The sequence below is a fragment of the Callorhinchus milii genome, unplaced genomic scaffold (assembly GCF_018977255.1).
Source record: "Callorhinchus milii isolate IMCB2004 unplaced genomic scaffold, IMCB_Cmil_1.0 Scaffold1, whole genome shotgun sequence".
In the NCBI taxonomy this organism is placed as follows: Eukaryota; Metazoa; Chordata; class Chondrichthyes; order Chimaeriformes; family Callorhinchidae; genus Callorhinchus; species Callorhinchus milii.
Window position 1 is genome coordinate 42205768 of NW_024704742.1, and position 26866 is coordinate 42232633.

Consider the following 26866-nt stretch of genomic DNA (forward strand, 5'->3'; position numbering starts at 1 on the left):
TTAAAATGTCTGCTTCTTCTGTTCTTTGGGGGGAGGGTTGTGGTGCTTTTCTTTGCAGCTCTAGATTCAGTGGGGATGTCTGGGTCACTTTTGCTCACTCGGCTAAATCTAGTGCAGTCCATACCAAATTCTCTTATTTATAAAAACAAAGCATTGATTTAAGTCCTTGGCTTGCTGTCTTTTAACATTATGGTTAAGATATCTCACCAGGCAACTATAGGTCTGCTTGAGCTTCACAGGATAAAAGGTCAAAGAAAATTACATTCAGTTTCCAAACCTCTAGTTCATAAAATGGCTATAAAATAGAAGCGCTGTGCAATGTCCTTGAGGAGCACGGTCCCTCGGTGTAATCCAACTGAACGGCTGTAAATTATAGTGACCGTTTAGAGAGAAGGAATCTTGTGGAGCTCAGACATCACTGTACCAATGGTGTTGTGATAACTGTCAGTGTTCAGTAAGATTCCTCTCCGAAAATGTCTGTAAGCTTTTTGCAAGAATGTCAGAGAGAGAGAGAGCAGCTGTCGACATGGTGGGCAGGGAGTGACCGGGCCACCAGAGGTAGGTTGAATTTGTTTTGAAAGCAAAATTCTGCTGCCTGACCCTATTATTTTTAGCTGGTCCATCTTCCCAAGTGACTCAAAATGAAGTTGCTTGAAGACACGGTTATTTTACTGACCTAAATTTTAGATTTTTTCCTATGCAACTTCATTTGGTACAAGCATCTGACGATATGGAGTTTGCCTTATTCAGAAACCACAGGAGCTAAACTGTCATCCTTACCAGGCAATGAATAAACCAAGGTCAGAAATCTCTTTAAAGGCTGCTATCTTTAATGGTAACCACATTTCACACAAGGGCATGTGTAATGAACTTCATTTGAAAACAATATTTGGATAAAATGTCACTGATTTTGTAGTAGTTTTCTTGGTAACAGACAGCCTGTTTTTATGTAACTGGAAACACTGAAAACAAAGTTGTCCAAGCCTTTTGCCTTTATGATTTGCATCTAAATGTTGCCATGCACTGTAATTGCGTTGTTAAACAGAGCAAGCAGGCGCTCAGTAAAGGCAAGCAAGTGCTATCAGCATTTCAAAGTGAGATAGGGCACAGTTGCTGCTGGTGTCAGAAGGCTGACCATGTCCGCCTTTTGAAAGCCCACATTTCCATTCTGTTATAAAGCATACAGTCATGAATAATGATCTTATATCAAATACTCAGTCGTACAGAACAAGAATATTTAAAGCAGTTCAATCACAGTTCTTTGAACCGCTCACAAAAAGAGAATACATTTCTTCCCCTCCATCACCAGTCATGGGTTTGCAGCTTTATTATCAGCAAAGAAACCTCCAGATTAACCCCAGAATCAGGTAGACTTTGATAACCTTGTGAAATTTGAGCATCTCTTGTTTTACAGCACCCTTAACAATAACAACATCTCCCGGCTTTCAGTGGCGAGTTTCAACCATATGCCCAGGCTCAGAACCTTGTAAGTAAAAAAAAGCCATTTCAACATATTTTTACTTTTATGAGCTGAACCATAGAGGATAAAATAATATGCTTCAAACTAGAAACAAATAACATCACAATTAGAGACTGTATCAGCATGTACAATCTTTCCTTGGGTTTAAATCTCATTGTAGCTGCTTCCTAGAGATTATCCTAAAGATATAAATTGAGTGGTCAGAATCAATAGAATGGTTGGTACAAAACACAACAAAAATATATTTTATCTAGGATGTTCATTCTTTGTGCTACCTTGATGCAAAATGCAAAGTATTAATGCACTGCACTGATGTATGTTTGAACTCAGTTGCGCTGGGATGCCTGTATTGCAATGTACAATACTTAATTAAAAGTAACCGTCTATCCAATCATCTCTCCATAGTGGAAAATTAGCATGCTAGACTGCGGCCAATGCTTCAATACCCATTAGGGTGTATTTTGTTAGGATTGAATGCATTGACTAAAAGGATCTGATGAAATTACATTACATAGTCAAAGAAGCATTGCGAGCAGGCAACTTGATTTATGGTTCTTGGCGTCCTTTATTTTACTTTGAGGAACAGGAAAGCCAGTCTGAAGTAATTTACCTAATTTAAGGGATACATTTATCTGATAGTTTATTGATGGCGAGGTGCTTTTTGCTTGTTGGAAGGGAGCCATATTCCTATGAAGGTCCTGCCTAGTGAAGCAACTGACTTAATTCCCCTGCTCACTGCCATTTGCGTCTTTTAATTCCACAGATTGCACTGAGCACGAGTCTCGAGGGAAAGGAATCTGGTAATCCTTTCTCTGTGATTAAACAAAAAAAGGAGGAACTCAGAAAAGGATATGAAAGGAGCATTTTATATTGAATTATCATTCTATCTTGTTTAGCAGAAAAGAAATGTCATTTGCTAAAAGGATTTTGGAGGCAGTTTCTATAGAGGCTAATCATGACAGAACTTATTGGTATTTTTAATTGGGAGCCAAAGCTTCTATTAGCATTATTTTTTTCTTGCTGACAGTATGTTACCACTGAGATGCAATTTACTTTTCTTGTCTTTTGTTAGACTTAAGCTTCCGAATTCCATAATTGGTTTTTTGGCTCTCACATGTTTGCTGAGCCTGTAATACAGTCAAGGGGAAACGCTCTGAATTGATTTTGTGACGGCTGAGCCAACTTTTATTAATTAATTAATCTCCAGCTAAAAGGCTGCTGTCAGAAGAGTGTTGCTAAAAAAAAACTCGCAACTATTGGAAATGGTCTTGTCAAGGAGCTTTAAATTTACAGATGAGATTAAAGGATTGATTCCTCATTTGTTCTCCTTATTACACTAACCTCAGGTCTCTGAAATTGTGCTGCTCGCTCTCCTTTGCTCATTTCAATGTATTGACTTTCTTCCTTCTTCTTCTTCAGTCGGCTCCATTCAAATAACCTGTACTGCGATTGCCACTTGGCCTGGCTCTCCGATTGGCTGCGGCAGCGTCCGCGAGTTGGGCTGTACACGCAATGCATCGGACCGGGACACCTGAGAGGTCATAACGTTGCCGAGGTGCAAAAGAGGGAGTTCATTTGCTCTGGTAAGCGGGAGAAAGAACTATGTTAAGACTAAGAGAAATGATTTGCCAGAGGCACGCATCTCGTTAAAACTAAAAAGCCATTCTTATAATATTTTCATTTAAGTCTGTATGGGACAGGTATGAGGCAGAGGCACACAGCAGCATTTATAGAAAGAATCAGCGGATTGGGGTTTGCGTTAACTGGACATCAGTGTTTATCCTTAGTTGAATTTTTCATTGTAGATTTGAAATGTGTAAATATACAGCACTCATTTAAGTATGATCACACTATTCTACATTTTTTTTATTAATGCTTATTCTTTACTATGTTGCTGTATGATACAGATTGTCTTAGAACATTTCTGAATTAACATCTTTCGTGACTGTCTGAGCTTTCTCCCTCCAATTTTGATCTCCATAAAACTGGGAGATGGATGTTTTAATAGTTGCTATGGTTTGTTCACTGTCACTTCTCTTGGTGATCCCAAAGATATTGGACCGAATGTCACAGTGTTACCTCTGTAACTACGATCGTGTGTTGGTGCTAAGCTTGCTGTTTCTTTGTTCTTCGAAGTGGACCCATATCTCTGATTCTATCACATCTCTGGAGAATGAACCACCTCCGTAAACCGAGATGTTCTGTTTTTTTATTTTAATCTTGCTAAAAAATCAAAATGTAACACTTTAGATTTCCAATTCCCCTGATAAGGTGGCTCTTCACGGGATGCATAGAATGTGCTTTTTCTGAGATTGTGACTTGATCTTGCCAAAGTGTATGTTTATTCAGGCATCGGATAGTGAAAGTTTACTCCATGACCTACTTGTTGGTAGTCCCGGTGTGCTTGCTTTTCATTACTGCGGTTGGCTAGCAAATTGCTCTTAGACATCTTTTCCCTTTAGGTTTTGGTAAGTATAAGGCGATTCTTTGTTCTTATATTGCTTTACTTTTGTACTGCTTTTCTTACTGTCTAAGGAAGCCTATAACTGATTGCTTGGAAAGTTAACTACCCGCCTTTGCCTGCAGTCTGCGGAAGGTACCTGCATGGTACTAATCTCATTGTGTTTTCTTTTCTCTCTCCTGCTTTCCAGATGAGGATGAAGGCAAGTTTTATTTCTGTCTCGTATTCTGTACTTTGAGTAAGATGTGCTGTCGGGGTCACTCTTTGCTCTGCAGGAATGTGCAGCGTTCTGTCCAGATATTATAAAGCATTTTAGAATACACCTGGTTCACATTGACACTCCTGTTTGTACAAACTGGCTTTGAACAATTACATTCACTTTCCTTGTCGCTATTTAACACCCTCATCCATCACTAGTATAAGGCATGGGGCTTCTGCCCAGTAGTGGATAACGGGTACATCTCAGTGAATTAGAGCAAGTATTTTAACTGAAGAATCATAAGGGCTGAAATTCTGGTTGATGTTTTATATCGCAGCATTATAATTGTACAAATATAAAGTACAAAATTTCCCTCAATTTGATCTGGTGTCTTATCATTTCATTGAAATATCTCAAAGCACGTTCTAGGATCGACATTGGCGGTGCATTTGTTAGAGAATGCAGTAGCCAATGTGTGCTTGACGATTTAGGATTTGGATCGGATTTCCACATTTCAGTTGTGCATCAACAAAGGTGCTACATGTAGCACCAATCGAAATTTCAGCCCGATGTTGGATGTCCCGGGCACAACAATAAAGCTTTACAGTTCAGCATGTGAACTGAAAGATTTGATATTCTTCTGATTCACTGAGACTTGCCCATTGTGCTTCTCAATATTTGAAAGGTTGCAAATTATCTTCACATTTATACAAACTGTTATTGACCACTTGCATTTCTGTGGACAGCTGAAAATGATCTAGGACCAATTTTAAAGATAAGTTAGCTGAACTTTATAGTGTGATTGCAATTCGCTTGTGTTTTTTTAAATTACATTTTCTATTTGCATCAATTTTTCTCCCCTCCTCTTCTGAAAGTGTTTTAGCTTCTGTTTTCCTTCTCCTGGGTTGTGGTTTCATAGCTGCCCTACAATATCTTGCCGAAATTTCCATTATTCATGTGTGAACCTTGACAATGAGTGTTAGTAAGACAGAGATATCACAGCAAAACCTGGTCCTGCTTTCACCTGACATTCACATACATACAAGTAGCGTTTCTGGATCGGGCGTAGAATGACTGTCGAATTTTTCTCTCCCTAACTCAAGAATGTTGAAGTCATTTGTAGCACCCTCAAATACTTTCCTATCTGTGATCAAAAAATTTAGATTAGATGGGATTAGAACCTGTGACTTTATGGTCTGTATTGTTTCAGTACTTACCTTTTAGCGTTTCTACTCATTAAACCATCCTCCGGATAGGTTCCATGTACAGTAGTTATTTTTGAGGTGAGTTATAGAGAAATTTCATATTTTGGCCGTTTATCATGTTTTATATTGTTATGCACCCCATAATTTAGATCCACTCTCCTCACATAGTCATACTGCAGGGAGAGAACAGTCATGTCAGTAATACAGAAGCACTCTTGTCATGGCATTACCACAGCTTCTCAAACACCAGTTGTACTAGGATGCGCACACGCTATTTTTATAGCTAGGTTCTATTTCTCTCAGAATACCATTTTCTGAACTTGACAGCAAGCTTTTGTCCTCGACAGACTGGGAAGCCATGCTGTTATGGTTACTAGTCATGTGGATGAAACATACACAGAAAAAGTGCTGCATCCATTTAACCTGAGTGAATTTTTAATTAGAATGAAGTAGTGTTCAGGAGAAAGTATTCAATCCCCTTTGTCAATTCAACCCACTGGGTTTATGTGTGTGATACAGTATCATCTGTTTAGTCGGATGATCTAGGTGCTGATTCTAATGTTTTGTTCTATATGACCCATGTTGCTCACAGGAAATGTAACCGTGTTGGTACTTGAACTAATTTGTGTAAACAATAGGTTTAAAGTTCCCAAGTATGTCCCGTGAGGCTTTTGCAGCTAAGTGTTAAACGCTAGGGTTAAAGTAATTTCCTTCCTCTTCCACACAATTTCAATTTGAATAGAAGTCGTCTTTTCTTCTTAAATACAGCTACCACCTCTGGTTCGGCAATTACAACTGAGTCATACCGACCATGGAGGCACAGATTTAATTCCTGGACTGTACTGAGTTAGTTTATCTCTGCTAGGGCCAAATCGAAGGTGCTTCACTTGACTTCAGCATCGCAGGAAAAATCATTCAGGGTGTATTCAGGGATCATTGTTGGAAGTGCAGATGTGTAGGGTTTGGACCAGATAAGACATAGCTGTGATTCTCTCCTCCCCCATGTTCAAATAACTTTCAAAGGCACACATGTGAACAATGGCAACTCAGATAAAGTTGGGGGCAGCTCTGTTATAAGGTATTGGTATGGATCTATTAGCAGTGAAATGGAGTGCTGAAAAATGACCGATGGTCATGAGCTCACCATTGACACCACTTCCAGCCCGTGCGCTATGCATAAGATATCACCTCCTTCGCAAAGTGCTTTCTGCACATAGTGTAAGTGTGTGCAAGAAGTGGCAACCTATTAATCCAGACGGGTTATATTTTAACAAGAGAAGCCCCATAAGTACCCCGGGTCAACAGTGGACATGCGTTATCAAAGTACTCATGTTCAACAAGGACAAAGTCTAATGGGGCCCCTTGTACCTGTGAATCATATTCCAGTAGAAAGAAAAAGGAAAGGAGGAGGAGGTGAGAAAACTGACAAGAGAAAAACAGAACCCAAATCTTATCTAAATGTTACTGCATTTGTCTGTTCACTGTGACTCAGCACTCGATGTATATTTATGGTTGTGAATTGATGCAATTCATGTGAAAGGTAGTTTGCTTAGAAAAGAGTTGTGCGAACGTTATGCAGTATCCAATGTAAAAGGAAGGGAACCAGATCCCTGGGAATCTCATGATCAAGGATATAGCTTGAAATGTGTTTTCCCTGCTGCAGGCCACCAGAGCTCTCTCACACAGTCGTGCAGCGTCCATTCGAAGTCTTGTCCTGCCGTCTGCACGTGCAGCAACAGTATTGTGGATTGTCGTGGCAAAGGGCTCACCGAGATACCCATCAACCTCCCGGAGACGATCACTGAAATGTAAGCCCACAGCTTCCTTAATCGTGTCGTGTAGTGTGCATGCTACATTTGGTGCGCTTACTTTGTAATTCCCTGGGAGATGCCCTCTACCCCATCGAGCCGATCTCAGGAACTCAAAGCAAGATAGAAAGCATCGGTTGGGAAGAGAATTCACATTTTTGTGCCAAAGAGATTATCTTGGATCTAGTAAACTCAATTAAAAACCGCACCATTGAAAGTTTGTTTCAGTTTGTTCCTGAACATAACAGGTTTTACAGCTGAATCCAACAATTGCTATTGTTTTCAAATATGTGAGCACTTAATTCCTATTCCTGGATGTTATTCGGTTATATCATTGTTCATGACCTCCCCGCATTTTGCTGACTGATTTAACTCATCCCCCAAAATCAGAGGTAAATTGTTATTCCACGAATTATAATAATAATCTTGGCACTTGAGATAGTACCAGTCGGGAGGATGTACCAAAGCGATTTGTAGGATTTACTGTAAGGTATAGTGACTATATTTTGCAGACAACTAGCATTCAAATGTGAATAAGGTCAATAAGCTCAAAATCTAATAGCGGTCACATTAGACTTCAGACCCAAACATTGTCATGAAGACAGAAAAGGGGAGGGATTTTGCATGTGGAGCAACTTTTAATTGTTGATTATCTTGACTATATTTAGCAAGGATGTAATATTTATTGCCAATGATAATTATTACATCTCACATACAATTTTTCCCAGTTTTACACTAATGATCTGAATTGGCAGCACACTCAAATGAGCAGTCTTGCTCTCCTCACTTTTTTTTGTCAGCCGAGTGTCTGGGACCTGTGTAAAAACTCATCACCATGCTTATGAGTATCTATTATCAGACTGAGAGTTCCATCCATGTCACCTACACATGGAAATGTTCCTGTATCTGGAAAGGAGTGCACACCCTCTTTCTGGAGGTATGCATTTTGCCTACCTAATCCTGGAAAGTATTAGGTTAGCATGAGGCTTGGGGACCCCAAAGTGTATGTTGGGCTACTGCTACAGTTTAACCAGCTGAAAACACATAACATGGCATTGCGAGCATTGTACAACAAGCTTCCTGCTGCTTGGCCATCTAAGAACACCCTACCCATTAAGGCTTTGGCTTGCAGGACTAACAGGAGTCGAATGGGTATAATCCCTGCTCCTTACTACCATAGTGAACTGTGCACACAAACCCCAATTCTTTGGTGCCACAATGAAATGAAGTGCCAATTATGAGTTTTGTGTATCTGTGGAGGAAACATTAGGGAGGAGAGTGATTCCTGCTTTGGGCATTCAACTTCTCTTGCAGGCTAAGTCTATTTGTCTGTGTTTCATGATCTGTTCCCATGCCTTCCTAAACTACAGTTTGAAGAGTGCAAGCAATTTAGTTACAAGAAATGCAAGGAGAGATACCCAGGCAGAATGCAAAATATTGTGATGAGTCTAGCAAGTCAGGCCAGTAGAGCCTCTGAGAGTGAGGTCTTCAAAGGAGAGTGGGAGGAGATTCCTGGATTAGGCGAGTGTGATAGATGAGTTTGTTAATGGTATCCCCCTTTGATATGCCAGAGCTAAGAATAAACAAACAATCAGAGGGAAACTAAAAGCCCTCACTTAGATGACTGTCCCCTCACTGGGCGGGTGGCCTCGTCTGCTGGTATTGATAGTCACTGAAGAGTGCGTGCAGATGGATGGGGTGGTTTAGATGTTGAACTCAGTAAGCCTCATTCTACCAAGAAAACAGGTGGATGTTGCCAACAGATAATACATTGTCTTTGGGGAGTAAAGTGATCTCCCCCACCCCCCACCCCCCTCCCTGGCTTCCACTTCCCCTCCCTTTGATGACTGACCTTCTACAAGTAGTAAGCCAGCAGTGAGTTCCAATCAGAAGCATAATCTCAGCACAGTGATTCATTCAGTTACGGATGGTTTTCTTTAGTTAACTGCTCATCAATAGATGGGCTTGACACCAAGAGAGGCTTTAATGTTCCAGACTTCCATATTCGTCTATCTCTCACCCTCATGTTCCTGCTACAGTATAATGTATATCTCACCCTCGAGTACTCTGTGTTCCTCATTCAAGCATATCTACTCAGCTCCCTGTATCTTTTACCATTGTGTACCTATTCTATCTCCTGAGTATTTCTCATTCTCATGTCCAGTGTCTAACTCCTCTGTATCTCTGTCTGTGTCTCTTATTTTCATTCACACTCTGTTGTGCAGACACACTGACAGTGCATTTCCAAGCCTGGAAAGTTCCCCTGGTATCAGTCAGTTTGCCTGTCTTCCCCTCTTGTCTCCCATGATCCTGTAGATGTTTCTCAATAATGAGATTTTACCTGTGTGTCAGGAATCTTTGGAAATGCTTTCAGCCCAGAAGCTGGGATAAATCCCTAGTTGCCTTTTAACAGTCTGTCTTCAGCTTGCTCGCACATGCTTTTGCCATTTACCGTGTGGAGCAGCTGGGAAAACGTGAACAAGTTGTTAGTTTGCAGCGTGAAGTGTACAGATGCTGATGGTGCACGGTTATAAAACTGACACTCAGCTTAATCTCCCTTATGGGAGTCTTAGATTAAAGAGGTGAAATGGTTGAAGTTTGGACCTGCTATGTTTTATAGAATAGTAGAAAAACAGGCTCAGGATACTTTTTTTTTAAAAAAAGCACTCCACAAAATTCAAAAATCACCATTCAAAAAGCTTAAAAAATTCAAGGGTTTACATAGACATAGACTTCTACGCCATGAAACAGGCAATTCAGACCAACTACCTCATGCCATTATTTATAAACCTCCATATCCTTGCATTTTTTTTGATATAGTGCTTTTCACGTCTTCTAGACGTCTCAAAGTTCTTCACAGAATATATTGTAAAGTGAATTGACTCTATATTTGTAGATGAAACACAGCAGCTAAATGCGCACAGAAATGTCTTACAAACAGTCGTGGATTGAAGTGACCAGTTTATTAATGTGTTTTTCTCTTGAGGGATTATTATCAGGCGTGTGGAGTAAGGAAACTTGCCCAAGGTTTCACTCTGCCAGGAATCGAACCCAGGTCTCTTGCTTGTGAGGAGAGCGCTCTAACCACTGAGCTACAGGACTCCATAAGCCTCCACATAAACTGCCAACCCTTCTAAATCCCTCTCCCCATACCCCTCCATTCCCTTTCCCTCAAGTATGGAGGGATTCAAAGTTTAAAAACCCTTTGTTAACTTTTTGTCATGGCGTATTGGTTAGAGAACTCATCTCGCAAGAGATAGGATATGGGTTTGATTCCTGGGCAGGGCAAAACCTTTTTCAAAAATGTGTTCACTCAATCCACAACTGTTTGTGGAACACTGCTGTGTGAAATTGGCTGCCACGTTTCGCCCACAAAATACAGTCAATTCACTTTACAGTATATTCTGTGAAGCGCTTTGAGATGTCTCAACGACGTGATAAGGTGCTATATCAAATGCAAGGATTATTATTATTTTCTGTAAACTGACTGAGGGCCGTACTGTTCTGAGTCTTTATTGTCTGGAGAGCAGCCACTTGGTTAAGGTAGAGGAGGGCATCTGTTGCCTACAGATTGTAAATGTACCCCCAGCGTGATCCAGAGTCGTCAGGAAGAGAGAACACCAGAGAGGAAGTGTTGTTCACTTTGACAGCATTTTGCTTTCTGTCCCACAGAAGTGATCTGCCCCTAATAAAGAAAGAGCTTGCATTTGAAAGCACTTCCCATATCATAAAGGGCTTCACAGCTCATTTCTGTCAAGCTCGGCTTCACAATAGGATAATGCTTCATAGCTCTGTACAAAGACAGGGTTGGACACTGAACAGGGAGGGGAAGCGAGAAGGGAGAGGTGACCTTTGGCGTGGTCAATGGCTTTAAAATGGGATTTAAAGAAAGTTAGATCTGGGGCGAAGCAGAGGTTAGATGGAAGGAGTTTCAGAGATTGGGAGATCAGAATCTGAAAATGACAGTATTTCTAGGCAAAAACAGCAACCATTTGTATCGACAATGTATCGACAATGATCCATATATAGCCTTGATAAAAACAACATCAAATTACATTTGTGTAGCTGGACAATTAGGGATTTGGATGTGCATAATCAATTAATTTGGAGGATTATTGGCCAAAACACTCGGAGAAACTCCCTTCTCTTCATATCGTGCCATGGGATCTTTAATTTGCATCCGAACAGGCAGACAGGCTCTTGATTTAATGCCTCCTCTGACAATGCAGCGCTCCTCCAGGACTGTACCCTGCAGCCAGTAGTTAGCATGTCCATTACTTCTGGCACTAATGTTTGGTCTGTTTCTATGGAAATTCATGTAAACTGGCTAGTTTAGCCTCAAGCCTTGTGGTACCGTCTGCAACAGAATACTCCACCCCGATGAGCAGTGAAAGAGGTTCATGAAAATATACACCATTTGCCTGATGACACTGCGTTAATTTTCATTAAGCCACCACTCCCTAGTGTCTGTTGTCTATCACAAGATGTGGTTTCCATCAGTGGTTTGTGGTCATTGGTGTCTGGACTTTGTTGACAGTTTATGTGAGTTAGTGGATATATCTCTGCCCCCCCGCCCCGTCCACTTCTGCTGGTCTATTATTCACTTCCTTCACAGCTGCTCCCACCTCTTTCCCAACTTGTTCTCTGATCTTGCGTGGACTTGCCTTGCCTTGTATTCCTGGCCCATGCTGCTGTTCTCAATCCAGTTTCATTGCACAGCAACAAAGAAACCTGTGGTCTCAGGCTGAATTCCCAGCGACTCCTCCATCGCTGGGCATTACGTATCAGTTTTCACCACTCCACCAAGCAAAATATTATTGTGCATTTTAAAATAATGATGCTGAACAAAATGCAAAGTGCGGTAATGGAAAATAGATTAATGGGGATGAGTTGAGATAACTCACTCTGAAACAATGCCTGAAGGCTGATGTTTCACATGTTTCGTTTTCCACATAACATATCTCCAGCCACTTTACCATGTAGGGGGAACCAGTAGATGTGGTATATTTGGATTTTAGGAAGGCATTTGACAAGGTGCCACACAAAAGGCTGTTACTCAAGATCAAGGCCCATGGGATTAATGGGAAAATATTAACATGGATAGAAGAGTGGCTATCGGGTAGAAAGCAGAGAGTAGTGATAAACGGATCATTCTCGAATTGGCAGGATGTAACTAGTGGAGTGCCACAAGGATCAGTGCTTGGGCCTCAGCTATTTGCCATTTACATCAATGATCTGGACGAGGACGTTGAATGTAATGTGTCTAAATTTGCGGATGATACTAAACTAGGTAGCAGAATGAGCTCTCAGGACGATGCAAAACAATCGCAACAAGATATAGATAGGCTAGGAGAGTGGGCAAGTAGGTGGCAGATGGAATTCAATGTTAGCAAGTGTGAAATTATTCACCTAGGTAGCAAGAATAAAAGAACAGATTATTTTCTGGAAGGGGAGAAGTTAGATAGTGTTAGTATTCAAAGGGATTTGGGTGTCCTTGTACACCAGTCCCAAAAAGTTAGTTTGCAGGTGCAGCAAGCAACTAAGAAGGCGAACGGCATGTTAGCATTCATTTCGAAAGGTTTAGAATATAAGAGTAGGGAAGTCTTGCTGCAACTGTATAGGGCCTTGGTGAGACCGCACCTAGAGTATTGTGTGCAGTTTTGGTCTCCTTATTTAAAAAAGGACATACTTGCCCTAGAGGGGGTGCAGCGTAGATTCACTCGGTTAGTTCCTGGGGTGAGGGGACTGACCTATGAGGATAGGCTGAATAAACTAGGGCTGTATTCTGTAGAGTACAGAAGAATTAGGGGAGATCTTATTGAAACATATAAGATTCTTAAAGGGCTGGATAAAGTAGAACCAGAGGGACTGTTTCCCCTGGTAGGAGAATCTATAACCAGGGGTCACAGTCTTAAAATTAAGGGTCAGCCTTTTAGAACAGAGTTGAGGAAACATTTCTTCACTCAGAGGGCAGTGAACTTATGGAATTCACTACCCCAGAAGACTGTAGATGCTCAGTCCTTGAACATTTTCAAGGCTGAGACTGACAGATTCTTGAAAAATAGAGGGATTAGGGGATAAGGGGATAGGGCAGGTAATCAGAGTTAGGTGAGAAGATCAGCCATGATCTTATTGAATGGCGGAGTAGGCATGAAGGGCCGAATGGCCTACTCCTGCTCCTAATTCTTATGTTCTTATGTAATTGGTGGAAGGGGAGAGTTACAGCTGGGTGTGAGACATACAGGGAGGGGTGAGAAATTCAAGTTGGTCACAAGCTGATTCATTCCTTTGAGAGCTGACGAGTGCTATGAGGATGCATTGACCATCACTTCCTAATAGTTTGCCTCCCAATAACCTGTTGTTATTCTCTGTGTTTTATTTGTTGGGTGGGGGGTTGGTCTGACACATGCAGAAACCCATCACCATGCTTTAAGAGTATCCAAACCAAGCTGGGAATCCCATGCATCCCACCTACACATGAAACTTCCAAAGGTACATTACTCTAATTATTTCCTGTACTGTGGGCATTCGCTAGTGGAGCAGAAGTACGCTTAATTGTGAATGGCTCTGCCGAGATCAGGATGACATGGGAAAATAACAACAACACTTTGCATTTATATATTGCCTTTCATGTCAAGAGAACTTGTGAAAGCGCTTCACACAGCTGACTGGGAGCCTGAGTTGCGGGGTGGGTGGGTGGTGGCGGTAGTAGAGAAATGGGAGAGGAGGAAGGTGCCCGAAAGCACAGTCAAAAAGATAAGTAACCAGTTTTGTGCCAGTTTTGCTCGTCTTTGCAGGAAGAATTAGTCAATCTGGGTCACTTTCACACACACATATTTTCTAGAGGCTTTTATGAGACCTGGTATTAAACTACCGGGTAGCAAACTAAGCCATAGTACGTTGAGCAGGGCAACAGCTAACAGAGTGGGAGAGAGAAGGATATAAGCTTATTGTGTGTCATTAACAAGTCCAGCAAGGGTATTTCAGCTAAGGATACTTGATGTGATCAAATCACCTGGCATGAATTAGATCTGTCTTGAACGGGCACTGTTTCTTTTTGTAAGTTTGGAATTTTTGAGGGAAGTGTGTGAACCTTTGAATGGAAAGAGTTACATTACCAATGAGGTGTGACTAGGGGAGGATTGGGTTTTCCTCTCCATATGCTTTGATCAAAGTCATGCCAATTTCTGTCCATGTTCTCGTTGTGTTGTGGAAAAATGTGGCCGATTGCAGACAGATAAGATGAAGATTGGTGATTTTATAGAGGAGAGAAACATGTGAATTTGATTTGACTTGCTTTCTTAATAAACAGAGAATACGTCTGCATTGTTGGAATCCTTTTGTAGTGCTGTAATCTAAGCTCGAGTGCTGTGTTTTTGCTTCTTTCATCGTATCTGGGCAATGTGAGTGAACCACTGTTATCTCTAGATAAATCCTGCACAAATAGATTTTGCAGAGGCAGAAGCTACTATGTCAAGTGAGGGATCAGAGAGTGGGTGGAAAGGCAGGGGTGGGGTGTGAGGAGATTGCTGCTAACCCTGGCCTGGTTCACGTTCATTCCAGATAAGCGTTGTGAAAGTCCACTGAATGTTCTCATTTTCTTGTGGGAAGGTAAACTAACGATAAGTATCTGGATGAGAGGAGTTGTTGACTGACCAAGGCTGTAGGTCTAATTCTCAACATAATAGATCTACACCAAACCTAGTAACTTTGAGCTAGTTTGGCAGTGTTTTATTCATAATTAGTTAGTGCAAACCTTTCCTTTCTTATCTCCACTGTAGAATTTTAAAAAGAAGCGAATCATTTATCTCTTTCAGTTAAAATGAATCTGTTGAGCCCTTTGGCAGTGGAGAGTTTTATCCTATTAACTCTACGTGCAGTTGAATAACTATGCAAAGAGTTTGAAATGATTAATGTAAGGAAGGAACAAAGTAAGAATGTTGACTGGTTTCCAGCAAACGGTTATGAAAAGCTTATCGCACAGAGGGGAAAAAAGTGTGCTACGTGATGCCGTAATTATCACTGACAATAATTATCATAACCGATACCACGCATTTCCCCTCATGCTGACAGTATTGAGAATAAAGGTGATTTGAAAAGGGCAATCTATGTTTTTCTTTTCCCCCTCCCTCCCTTTTGAGGCTGTGAGTTCAAACTCGAAAAGTCTTAATACGTCAGAGAGTCCCATGTCCTAAGTTACTTGTCTGGAAAATAAATTCACAACATTTTAGAGTAAGTTCTGTAAAACACTTTGAGACATCCTTCTGGCGTGAAAGGTGGTATATCAGACCACAGGATTGGTTTGGATGAAGAAGGCTCCTCAGCCCATCTGATCTCATCCGTCCTCAAAATACATCCTAAAATATTGATCTGGGTTTACTAAAATATAAGCATTACTTTTTTTTCAATTTGACCCCTCCTGAAAGAGGATTGAAACAACCAAAACAATCAACAGCAAGAAACAATATAATCGCACATCACCAAAAATGGCACACATTACAGTGAGTTGCTTTTCAGTCCAAATATGGTTATGAAGCAGTCTGCTGATTTGGTGCTGACTAGACAGGATAGACAGTTTCGTAAAATATTGGCAGACAGGTCGTGCTTTATGTGAGATTTTATTTGATTCCTTTCGACAGTCTCAAGTAGGATCCTCAACAGAACTGGTTTCCATGTTCAGCTGCACTTGATATGTTCCAAGATAATATTTATTGTAAAAATCACCCTGTGTGAAATCTCTGTCCTGACAGCTGTGATATTGTTGAACTTGTGCCCTTATTCGTCACCAATGGCGGGTGAGCTTTTAGCCATTCTACCCCCACTCCCTGGAACGGAACTCCCCCCCCACGTAATCCTTCCAGCAGCTATACAAAGCACCTGGAAGGGTGCTACATGAATGTAAATTGTATTGTATGTTACAGTATTAAGACATAATGCAAAGATTGAAAACATGGTATAAAATAATACGATTCTTTTTTATTTAGTCTAAAACAACTTCAGTTTCTCAAACCCTCCCCCCCACCCCCATAAGATGCACTTAACATTTGATTACTATGCTGCCAATTTCAATCACCATCCCCAGACAGACAGACAGACATACAATTCCATGTTAGTTCATTTGTCATAGAGACAGTCTTGGAGTCGGTAACATGAAGTGAATCACAGTCCGACGTGGGAAGAAATTCTTGTTCCTGCACGGACGAGAAGTGAATCACAGTCTGTCGTGTGATGAGACTGCTCTCCCAAGCAGATACTGACAGTGAATTCAAGTCTGACGTGGGATGAAAACAGCTTGAATCAACAATGAACCTGTTGCTTCTGCAGGCCCACGTGTGGACACCCGCCAGCCTGCCTCTCCTAGCACATGCCCTGCTGCACCATGCTGGCCTTGCAGTGGCCAAGAGGACTTTGACTCGGTTTGAATTTTGAGAGTAAAAGATAGCTTATTCGCTATATTCTGCTCGCGGGATTCAAACAATTACGATACCGGTATTGCCATCTACGAGCATTTTTTTTTGGCACTAAATGCTGTTATAGGCATTGTAATTTCACTTAGCCAGAAATAGAAGCTCACCAGACTGGATCTGGATGACTGGTTTCAGTGTATTGATTTTCTTTGTGAAATCCAACAGAGGAACTTTGTGACAAAGAGAAGTGGTCACTCTTATATGTCCTGTGGCTCAGTGGTTAGAGCACTCACTTTGCAAGCGTGAGACCTGAGTTCAATTCCAGGCAGGGCAAAACCTTGGGCAAGTTTCCTTACTCCACACACCTAATAATAATCCCTCCAAAACCAAAAACAATAATAAAAATTGGTCATTTTCAATCTACAACTGTTTGTGGGACATTGCTGTGTGCAATTGGTTGCCGCGTTCGCCCACAAATATACAGTCAATTCACTTTACAGTGTGTTCTGTGAAGCGCTTTGGGACGTCCTCCCGACGTGAAAAGCGCTATATCAAAATGCAAGGATTATTATTATTATTATTATTTACATTGCGTGACATGGACACAAGTTAGTGGCAAGGACAAGTGGCTGGAATAAAGGCGCTATATCAACTGCAAAGATCATTCTTACTACAGATTATTATGTGACATGGATGGAGGCTGAGCACAGACCACCATTGCTGCGTGCTTCAGTGAAGGAATACATTTTCAACTTCAAATTGTGCTTTCTCCACAGACGTCTGGAGCAGAATTCAATCAAATCCATCCCTCCTGGAGCCTTCTCCCCCTACAAGAGATTGCGAAGAATGTAAGTAGAGAAAAAAAAACAACCTTTAGCAGATTATGTTCCATAAGAAACGCTTAGCTTTGAACAAATTGGGGCAACATGCGATATGTGATATTATCACGAGAGCGTTTCCCCCCCCCCCCCCCCATTGTGCGGAGACAATAATGCCTGGTCCACTCAGATTTACAGCTCAAATTTGTGCACATGGTTGTTCGCTTTTCAATTTGTAGGTGTATTTCATTACATTAATGTGTATAAATCTTAGAGGTTAAATACTTCAGTCATTTCACATTAAATAATAGCAGTGGTTTGAAATACACTGCTTTGCCTCCCAGGATGGAGGACATGTCTATTCCTGGGCCAGTCAGGTCATCTACCACCAGCAACTTTAGTTTTCTATTGACCCACCTCCCAACAGACATGTTAGATCCTCAGGAGACCCTGCTTACTTCCTTCCTCACCCACCCCCCCACCTCACCACCTTGTTAGTTTCTCAGAGAAGATATTTTTAGACTTAGTGTCTGTTAAGAATCAAAACTGGTTTGATTGATTGTGAAAAAGACAATAACTTGAATTTGACTCCCTGGAATTACTATCCTGAAACTGGATTGGTACTCGAATGACCAAATCTCCCCACAAGACTTTCTTCCAACTATCCCAACCTACTGAAGGCTGTGATATCTGCTGGGTATGGTTTAGCAGAAGCTTCCCCATAGCCCACCCACATGAGGTCATGCTTTGTGTGAGACCATGGCTATTGAGTGCTAGCAGGACATCAAAGGCGAGCCCAACCGTGTCCTCAGCGAATGTTCAGACACAAGGGATTTCCAGCACGTTTTGCAGTGAACCCTGGGTGGCTGTTTCCCTTCCTGCACAGAGTCACTTTAGACTAACTAGTGTATCCCTATCACCATCGAGGCTGATAGCAGTTAACTCATCACAGACCAGTAATCCAACATGAAATTTCCTGAACTTTGTGGCTCAATGTCACACCCGTCAATGCATTTGCACATCAAAAGACCCCATCTTCCCATAAGCATTTAAAGACAAACAGTTTTCCAGCACGCCTGATATTTTCTATTAAGCAAATCAATACACAACTCACTTTAATGCTTTTCATTAAAAGTGATTGCCCAGATATCCAGTGTTTTCTTTTGCTGAATCCATTTGTTTTTACTCAGGAATATCCTGCTCCCAGTTCCGTGAGATGAAACAAAATGAATCATTTTTATGATGGAAAATTATTACACAGCTGTGTTTCTCCCCCCCCCCCCCCCAATCAATTAAACTTTTTATTTGTCACTCATTTTGATATCATCAAATCCCTTTCAAGTGAAGTCTATTCCACTGGGACTTCATAAGGAAATGGCGGCAATATTTTATTAGCTGAATAGCAGCATACTCCAAATGCCTTGGAAACCTCAGCAGAGAGTAGCAGTTACAAGCTGCGGGTAACTGTGAATGAAGAGAGTCTAGACTCTCAAAATTGTATCATGGAGTGTTTTCCTTTGAGTTACGGGATCGTGTTGTAGCCGTGATCACACATGGAGCTGGTAACCTTGCAGAATGAAAAATAATCTGTGGTTATTCAACAACAGCAACTTGTATTAATAAAGTGCCCTTCATGGAGAATAATGTTTACAGTGGTGGAAACAAATGACAAGCAGTGGGGAGGAGGAAAAGGGAGGTGACCATAGACATAGTCGAACAAATAGGTTTTAAAGCAGGACTTAAGACAGATAATAATAATAATAATGTATTTGATACTATATTATTCAGCTCAGGAGAATGCCTCAAAACACTTTACAGGATTTATTCTAAAGTGCAGTGACTGTATTTTTTAGGTGAACAGTCTTTTTTGTAGATAGAGAGGTAGGAGGATCAAGGGGTCGAAAGAGGGAGTTCGAGAAGTTAGGGGCATTTAATTGGAAAGCTGAGCCACTAATGGTGGCGTGAAATGTACGGAAAGTCCAAGTTAGCCTAGTAGAGAGAGGAGAAAAGTGGCTCAGGAGGAGATTTTTCAGCAATAAATTGTAAACAAAAAAGCACGCCAGCTGAGTTCCTGGTGTGTGGCCATCAGTGAAAGCCCCTCACTGGGAGCTGGCCTTACTGCCTCATCTGAGATTGTTTGGCTGTAAAATACAGCACGCAGGGCAGAGAACAACAGAAAAATAAGAAACAGATGCAAGGCTGGGAGTTTCCCACCTGGTTTGGGAACTCTTATTGAGAGGGAACACGGCAACTGACGTGGCCAGGCAAGCGCCTGGCACCTTATTTGATCAGATTCAGTTAACCTTTTAATGTTCTCTTTGTCCTTTCAGAGACTTGAGCAACAACCACATCTCTGAAATCGCACCGGATGCTTTCCAGGGATTAAGGTCACTTAACTCTCTGTAAGTTACAAGCACATTTCAGGACAAGGTTTTAGTGTGGCTGTTTCAAGTATGTCAGTGTCCTGTTACATGCCAACTTTTTTAAAAACAAAACTTGTTTGCTGTATGTTTCCCAATTCGTTTGTTGCTATAATCTGTCCAAATTTACTACAACAAATTCTATACTGAAACTAAAGGCAGAGTCACAAGAGAGCTCCATAGAGGTTATTAGACAAAAGTGATCATTTTAATCCTGGGCGCCACTATATTTTTCCCTTAAAATTAGTCCGACCCGACCTTACTTGATGTGAACGTTTTGAATCCGGCAACCATGAGCAACAGAAAAATAAGTCAATGTAAATCAAAGACAGCGTGAAAATCTGGATCAATGGAAGCCTGTGAAGGGAGACTGTCCTCATAACCCACTGCACTCCTTAATGTTTCCTTATGACGTTACAGCAGTTCTACTCATTGCTCCCATGGCTAAACCCAAGAGAATTTCCCTGTGGAGACTTCAGGTCTCCAGCTATGACTTCATCAACATCACAGCCACCCTCACTAAGGAGAGTTGGTGCTTGAGGTTTGGGATATTGTTGCACATGCTCACATGAAAAAAAATCTGGTGGCAGTCCACTAGAGTATGATTTTTATTTCCTCTTTATAAATCTCTCTTTTTCTCTCTCCATCTCTCTTTCTAACTCCCCTCACAGTGTTATATATCCTATTGGTCTGTGCCCAGACCACCGCATTGATATTCTCAATAAGGCTAATAGCTTGTAGCATAGAACAGCTATTTTGATTCTTACCATTATTCCCTGCCCCCCCCCCCTCCAGTGTGGGAGAAAGTGCCAAACCCTGGGCTCGCTGGCTCAGATATCAAACTTATTTGTGAGAGTGTTGCAGACAGGAACCTAGTTCATTGTTGCAGAGCAGGTTCAAGGCACCAGCACTAACATCTTGCATTTATATAGAGCCCTTCACACGGGTAGCGTCTTGCACCACATCACCCTCCAAGGTTGTTTGCACATCTGTGGACAGGCAGCTAGCTCATCCCTGACACTCATGTCCCAATCTGGCAACTGTCAATAAGCTTTTGTTTAAGTTGGACTGAACTTTTAACAATTGTTGTCTATCCATTTCCGCCAGTGTAGACACTCAGGGCTCCTTTAACCTGCTCCTTTGCCCTTGCTAACAACATGCTCTGCAGAATCGAACGTCATTTACACGATAGAAAAGCACGCTGAACTAACATGAACAGCTGTTGGACTAAAGAACTGGTTGAAAATCTTGTGAAAACTTTTAAGACCACTGCAAAACAAACATAAGCATTATTTGAGGGACAGCTGGGAGAGATTCGAGTTGATGGAGCCAGACTAACCAGATGAACACTGTTCACAGAATGTAACAAAATACTGCATTTGAACTAATTTGAAACTGTGATGGGAGGCTGGAAGGTATTCTGTAAGGATGAGATGGGCTGAAAGGCTTTCTTCAACCAAACTAATCTTGTGATCCTGTGAAGTCCTTTCAGTGAAATAATGGTGCGTGTCCATGTTTGCCCTTATCTGGTAGTACAGCTTGATGGATCTTACCTTGAGGATGGGATACTGATAAGTGTATTGAGGTGTCTCACTCTGCAGCTCCCTCTGCAGTGTTCTCAGAGCTACAGTCTGCTCATCAAGACCTTTATGTATTAACTATTTTCCATAATAGCTACACTCTGTCAATCTGGTCCAATAAAGCCACTTTAACTGGAAAGATCATTCAATTTCTTCCCCCTCAGCATTGTCCAGGACACTGGGAAATATTTTGTTTTGAAACCTTATGGTTCTGAATGTAGGTTTAAATGTAGGTTATTCTGATGCTGGATTATAGATGCATAATGAGCATGTTTGGCACATTCCAAGCAGGATATATCAAAGTTAATAGGGATATTTCAAAGAGAGATAGACAGATACTTGAGTAGTAGAGGTATAAAGGGATATAGCAAAAGGGCAGGGCAATGGGATTAAAAGATCTGCTAAAATCTATTAAACTAGTGGAACAGTCTCAATGAGCCGAATGGCCTCCTCCTGTTCCTGTTTTCCTTTGCTCGTAACCCTGCACTGCTTTCTTTTCTGTGCCCTACCTGGAATATTTACAGAAATGTGACCAGTATGAATGCTACCCATCGCTATCCCACACTCCTTTGAACCCTTTTCTGCATGACTAGCTGTGTTCAGCTGATGGGCCATTATGCTTTCATCATTGAGAATGCAGACCTACCACGGGCCACAGAGAGCCTTGGCTCAACTTCTGATGGGTTTCAACACTGAAAGCTCCACAATGGACAAAAAACGCTGATTCCAAGTTCCCTAAAGACATGTGGTTTTCATATTAAAAAACAAAAATGTTTACTTACTACATTTTAAAGTAGAGTGGTACTGCTAGTAGTCCAGGATTGTTTTCATAGACATTACTGATGAAATCGCATTAATGAGACGGGGCTGTGGCGGATGCAGTCTGTGTTGCCTCTGTTTCCTTTACTGAAGTCTCACAGGGGACTACAAACGGACACTTTGATGTTCTGTGAATGTTAATGTCATTGACACACACAGAAAGAAAAGCATGAACAACCCGAGGGAATCAATGCTGCCTTCGGTAACACTATTTATTTTTGTTCATTATTCATTGGCTGTAATTGGAAACAATATTCCCAACACATATCGGACAGGCTGTGCAAACCACTGTTTGTTTTTGAGAGAAGTGCCAAAGTGTGTAGGTTTCTGCTTACTTACCCTACGTCTTCCAATTAACTGGGTTCCGAAGCTCACTGCTTGACACAAGGGAGACTATCTAGTTCTCAGTGAGCGAATTAGTATTGAACATCCACCCCGAATCCCAGGAACTTTCAGGATGATTTCAACAAAACTATTCTGTCAAAACAAAATAAACAGTCAATCCATTTTACAGTTTCTTCTGTGAAGTGCTTTGAGACTTCTCAACAACATGATATCAAAACCGCTGTATCAAATGCAAGGATTATTATTATTTATTTGGTTTACACGCAGGCAGAGTTATTTTTTGCTTTTAATTTTTTTCCTCTCCTGACCTCCACTGGGACACACACACACACCAGGCACCTCAGTCAAGCAAGTGCCCTTTGTTCACACAGGGAGTTTGGGCAGACTATTGGAGCGTGGATCGCATCACAACTGAACTTGACCTTGTCCTCACCAGGCGTGCACACACACACATGCGCGCATTCACACACGCACACACACCGCACCTTCAGCAAGTGTTGTTGTGCACAGTCAGGAGCAGGAACCTTGCGTAGATGTTTCCCACTTTTTAACCCAGAGGCATTGAGACAAGCTATCAATCCCATATGCTACTTTTTCAGCTGAAATCATTTAACTCAGTACAGGTAGACTGGGAGGCTACTGGACTGTATGAATCTATTCTTCATTAAAACTGCAGAATAGACATGAATATTCTTAGGGACTAAAATGTTATTTATTACAGCTAGGACTATTTTCTGTGAAATGCATAGTTGACTGGGCTATGATGCTTCATTTGCAAGAGACAATTTTAGCCCCATTACGCACTGATCACTAACTCTAGGAATTATTTTGTTAAGGGCTTATAATGCGATCAGAAATCTTAGGAGTCTGATTTCTGAGCCAGTTGAATTCGTAGTACTCCAAGGCACTGTTGATGAAAGACCAGCTTGCCTGGCTCATCATCAGTAATTGGAGGGGCAGACCAGTCACCAGGGACAGGGACTCTTCCCAGTCAGCTCCTGTTAACTCTGCAAGACAAATCCCTAACGGGTAGGATTGTCCAAGCTGAACAGCAGCAGGAAGCTTGCAATCAATAGCAAGCTACATGTTTTTAGCTGGTTAAACTCTACCAGTACCCTAGCACACACTCTGGAGTCCACAAGCCTTGCCAACCTGTGTTGAATGCTTTCTAGGATAAGATAAACTTCCCTCCAGGGAAAGAATGAGCACTCCATTCCAGGCAAAGGGAAATTTCCATGGATTTGTGGAGCTCTCAGTCTGGATTGGATATTCTCAAACACTGCAATGGATTTCTGTTTGTGTCAGATACACAATTGATCAGAAAACATTAAAATTATAAAACATTTAGAATTAATAAGTTGCAAGTGTGCATTGTGTTTGTAGAAAAGAAGCTGATCCTGTGTGAATGTTTTTTCCATTTGTCTGCTGACTGTGTTGTTCTGCTTTCTTTTCGCAGTGTGTTGTATGGGAACAAAATCACAGAGCTGCCCAAAGGCTTGTTCGAGGGTCTCTTCTCTCTGCAGTTGCTGTAAGTGTGCATTTTCTAACTCTTCAACATTAGGTTGAGAAAGAACATCACCAGGCACCTGATACTAGCTGCACCTTCACAAATTTGGACTTAAGGCATAGGGATAATTGTGCAAAGGAAATCCATCTAGCCCTGTACATGTACATTTTGTATGTGCAAATAGCTGTGTGGTTTTCATCATGAAAGGGATGAATTGCTCTCCTGGCTTCAATCTTGGCCTGCAGGCTCAGCACTGCAGATAGTGCAATACCCATGAATAATATTAGACAGAGTTTAGAAGTAAAGAGCAGCTGGGCCTAGTTGGAGCAGATGGGGCAATCTCCAACATGTAAAATACAATCCTAATGTGATCAGCACAGACTAGGGACGTGCAGTGTTTCAGTTCTAAATTCAATCAGGATGGATTCAGCCTTTCCCCTAGCTCTTACCCCTGGCTGTGTGCATAGGAAGAAACAGTTAGTTATCCATGTCACTTCTTGTGCACTGTGCAGGAAGCACAATAAGTCACATTACACCTGCTCAGTAGTTTGAAGTGACATCTGCAGTGACTCAAAAACCTGGGAGTCAGCTATTTTTCTGCACTTTGCTTATATGTGATCAGTGAGAAACTGGATGTACCTGATTGGGTTGTGACTAGGTGTGTCTATACTTGACTGACTGTTGATTTAGTGCATATGTGTTTATTGAACCCGTGTTCAAATCCCTTCACTCTTTGGCACCTCCCCGATCTCCTCACTCCCCAATGCACCACACGCCCCACCATCGGAGGAGGTGCTTTCAGCCACTATACCCCAAAACTCTGAAACACTCTCCCTCAATCCCTCCGCCTTGCCCCTTCTCTTCTCTTTTTCAAGTCCTGCCTAAAAATCTTCCTCTTAGACCATGCTTACGGCCACCTTCTTCCCCCCCATCCCACTGTTAAGCGCTCTGAGATGCTACCCTGTGTGGAGGGCACTATATAAGTGTAAGTTGTTGTTGTTCACTAATGCACTGCAATTCAATCCAAATCCAGTGTATGGATGGTTGTGAGTTAGAGTCCCATACTCAGACTTGAGGTCAGAATCCATACGATTCCAATGCAGGAAGTGCCAATATATTGTTGAAAGTGCCTATCCTTTGGATGAGATGTTAATTTAAGATCCTGTTTGTCTGTTCATATGGACATTAAAGACCAGTTGTCCCTACAGTAATTGGAATAAAAAGGGAGATCTCACAATATCCAGACAAATTCAGCCCCCAAAATCTTATTACTTTCTGTTAGTGGAATGTTGCTGTTCCAGATCAGATGCCATGATTTTTTACACAACATCAGTCACTACACTTCAAAGGAATTGATTCTGTGGAGCCCTTTGAGATTTTCTGTCTGATAAAATGCTGTGTGAAATGTAAGTATTATTATACTTGTTAAACATCAAAGCCCTCCAAATCCAGTATAGATTAAATATGTTCTTTTAACTCAGTCATTTCATGCTAATTAAATGCTATGAAATGCTTTGTCTCTTGTGTCGGGTGAGCCTCTCTCGGCGGAAACATTATTGATTAAGCTTTCAGGGAAATACGGGCTTGGGAATCAGACCACCGGAAACGTACCCCTTACCCGAAAGGAAGGAGAGGGTTTGCACCAGAAGCCTACAGAACAATGGGTGTGTCCTGTTGGGCATGTTGGTTTGGGGTTATAGCACTTTTGTTTCCACTGGATTTGTACAGTACAGACAAAGTGAGCGTGGAGAATTTATGGAATCCGCACTCTCATTCTCTGTGTCTCTTATGGTGGGTGAGCCTGTTGTGGAAGCTGTCATATTTGCTGACCTCGTCCCTGCTGGATGTCTTAGTTTGGACTCTGCCATGTGTGAACAATGTTGATATGTTTATCACACACTGTCAAAGCAAGCAGCAGGAATGAAGATGGATCAGAAGCTGGGCCTGACTGGAAAGAAAATAGGATGTGTTTGCAGCATTATTAAAGGGCAGTGGCATTCTACGACAGATTATCTGGGAATTACTGGCTCCTCCACTTGCATGGAGAAATGAGCTGAGACAGTACCATTCATTTGGCTGATTTGCAGTATATAGTGCCAGGCAGGCACTCTCTATGAATGTGTGAAGCCAGTGATGTGTGGCAGGAATGAAGCTTAGAAAGCACACATCTCAGTGTAATGGAGTAGCTCAAAGGAACACTTTTGTGGCGTTAAGAAGTGGCCCGCTGAACACCCACAACAGCCCAGAGAAGTCCATGCCAAATCAATACCTTGTTTTCAGTAGCTCCCAAGTCATGATACCCGACCATAAATGAGGAAAAATTCAATAAAGAAAAATGTATTTGTTTGGCCGACCAAAAAGGTTGGCCACCACTGTTCTATAGCAAGACTCTTAATCCAGCAGTCTAAAATTTACATTTAATGCAAGCTTTACATAGGGTCTGACACTACCACATAAATTAGCCAGATAGTGAATGTTAGCAGAATTCAGCCAGGAAGCATCACAGTGCTGTCTTCATCTAATGCCAACATATACAGTCTATGCACTTTCCACTGCATCAGGAGCAAGAACCCTAGCTGATTTTATCCCTCTTTAAGCCTAGGGTTGCTGACAGCAACTATAATGTCCCTATTACTGTCTTGGCTGAGATCAACTAACCCAGACAAATGGGAGATCAATCCTGGGACTCTCTGAGGCTCAGTTTCACGGCAGCAGGGATGTTGCTAACTGAGGTGGCAGGGAAGTTGGGGGAAGAGTAGGGAAGTTTAAATTATAATAAAAAGATTTGGAGGCAATTAAACGATACGTAAAATTCTG

At 41.6% G+C, this 26866-nt stretch overlaps 1 protein-coding gene across 3 annotated transcripts in view; it reads left to right on the top strand.

The window, feature by feature from the left end:
* The window catches only part of slit2 (slit homolog 2 (Drosophila)), a 283375-nt gene that overhangs the window by 191063 nt on the left and 65446 nt on the right, over positions 1 to 26866 (top strand). For all 3 annotated transcript variants that reach the window (XM_042340949.1, XM_042340952.1, XM_042340959.1), the window contains exons 7-12: positions 1415 to 1486; positions 2900 to 3063; positions 7009 to 7153; positions 17337 to 17408; positions 19709 to 19780; positions 23999 to 24070. In XM_042340949.1, the coding sequence (XP_042196883.1) occupies positions 1415 to 1486; positions 2900 to 3063; positions 7009 to 7153; positions 17337 to 17408; positions 19709 to 19780; positions 23999 to 24070 (597 nt within the window). The remainder of the gene's footprint in view (positions 1 to 1414; positions 1487 to 2899; positions 3064 to 7008; positions 7154 to 17336; positions 17409 to 19708; positions 19781 to 23998; positions 24071 to 26866) is intronic.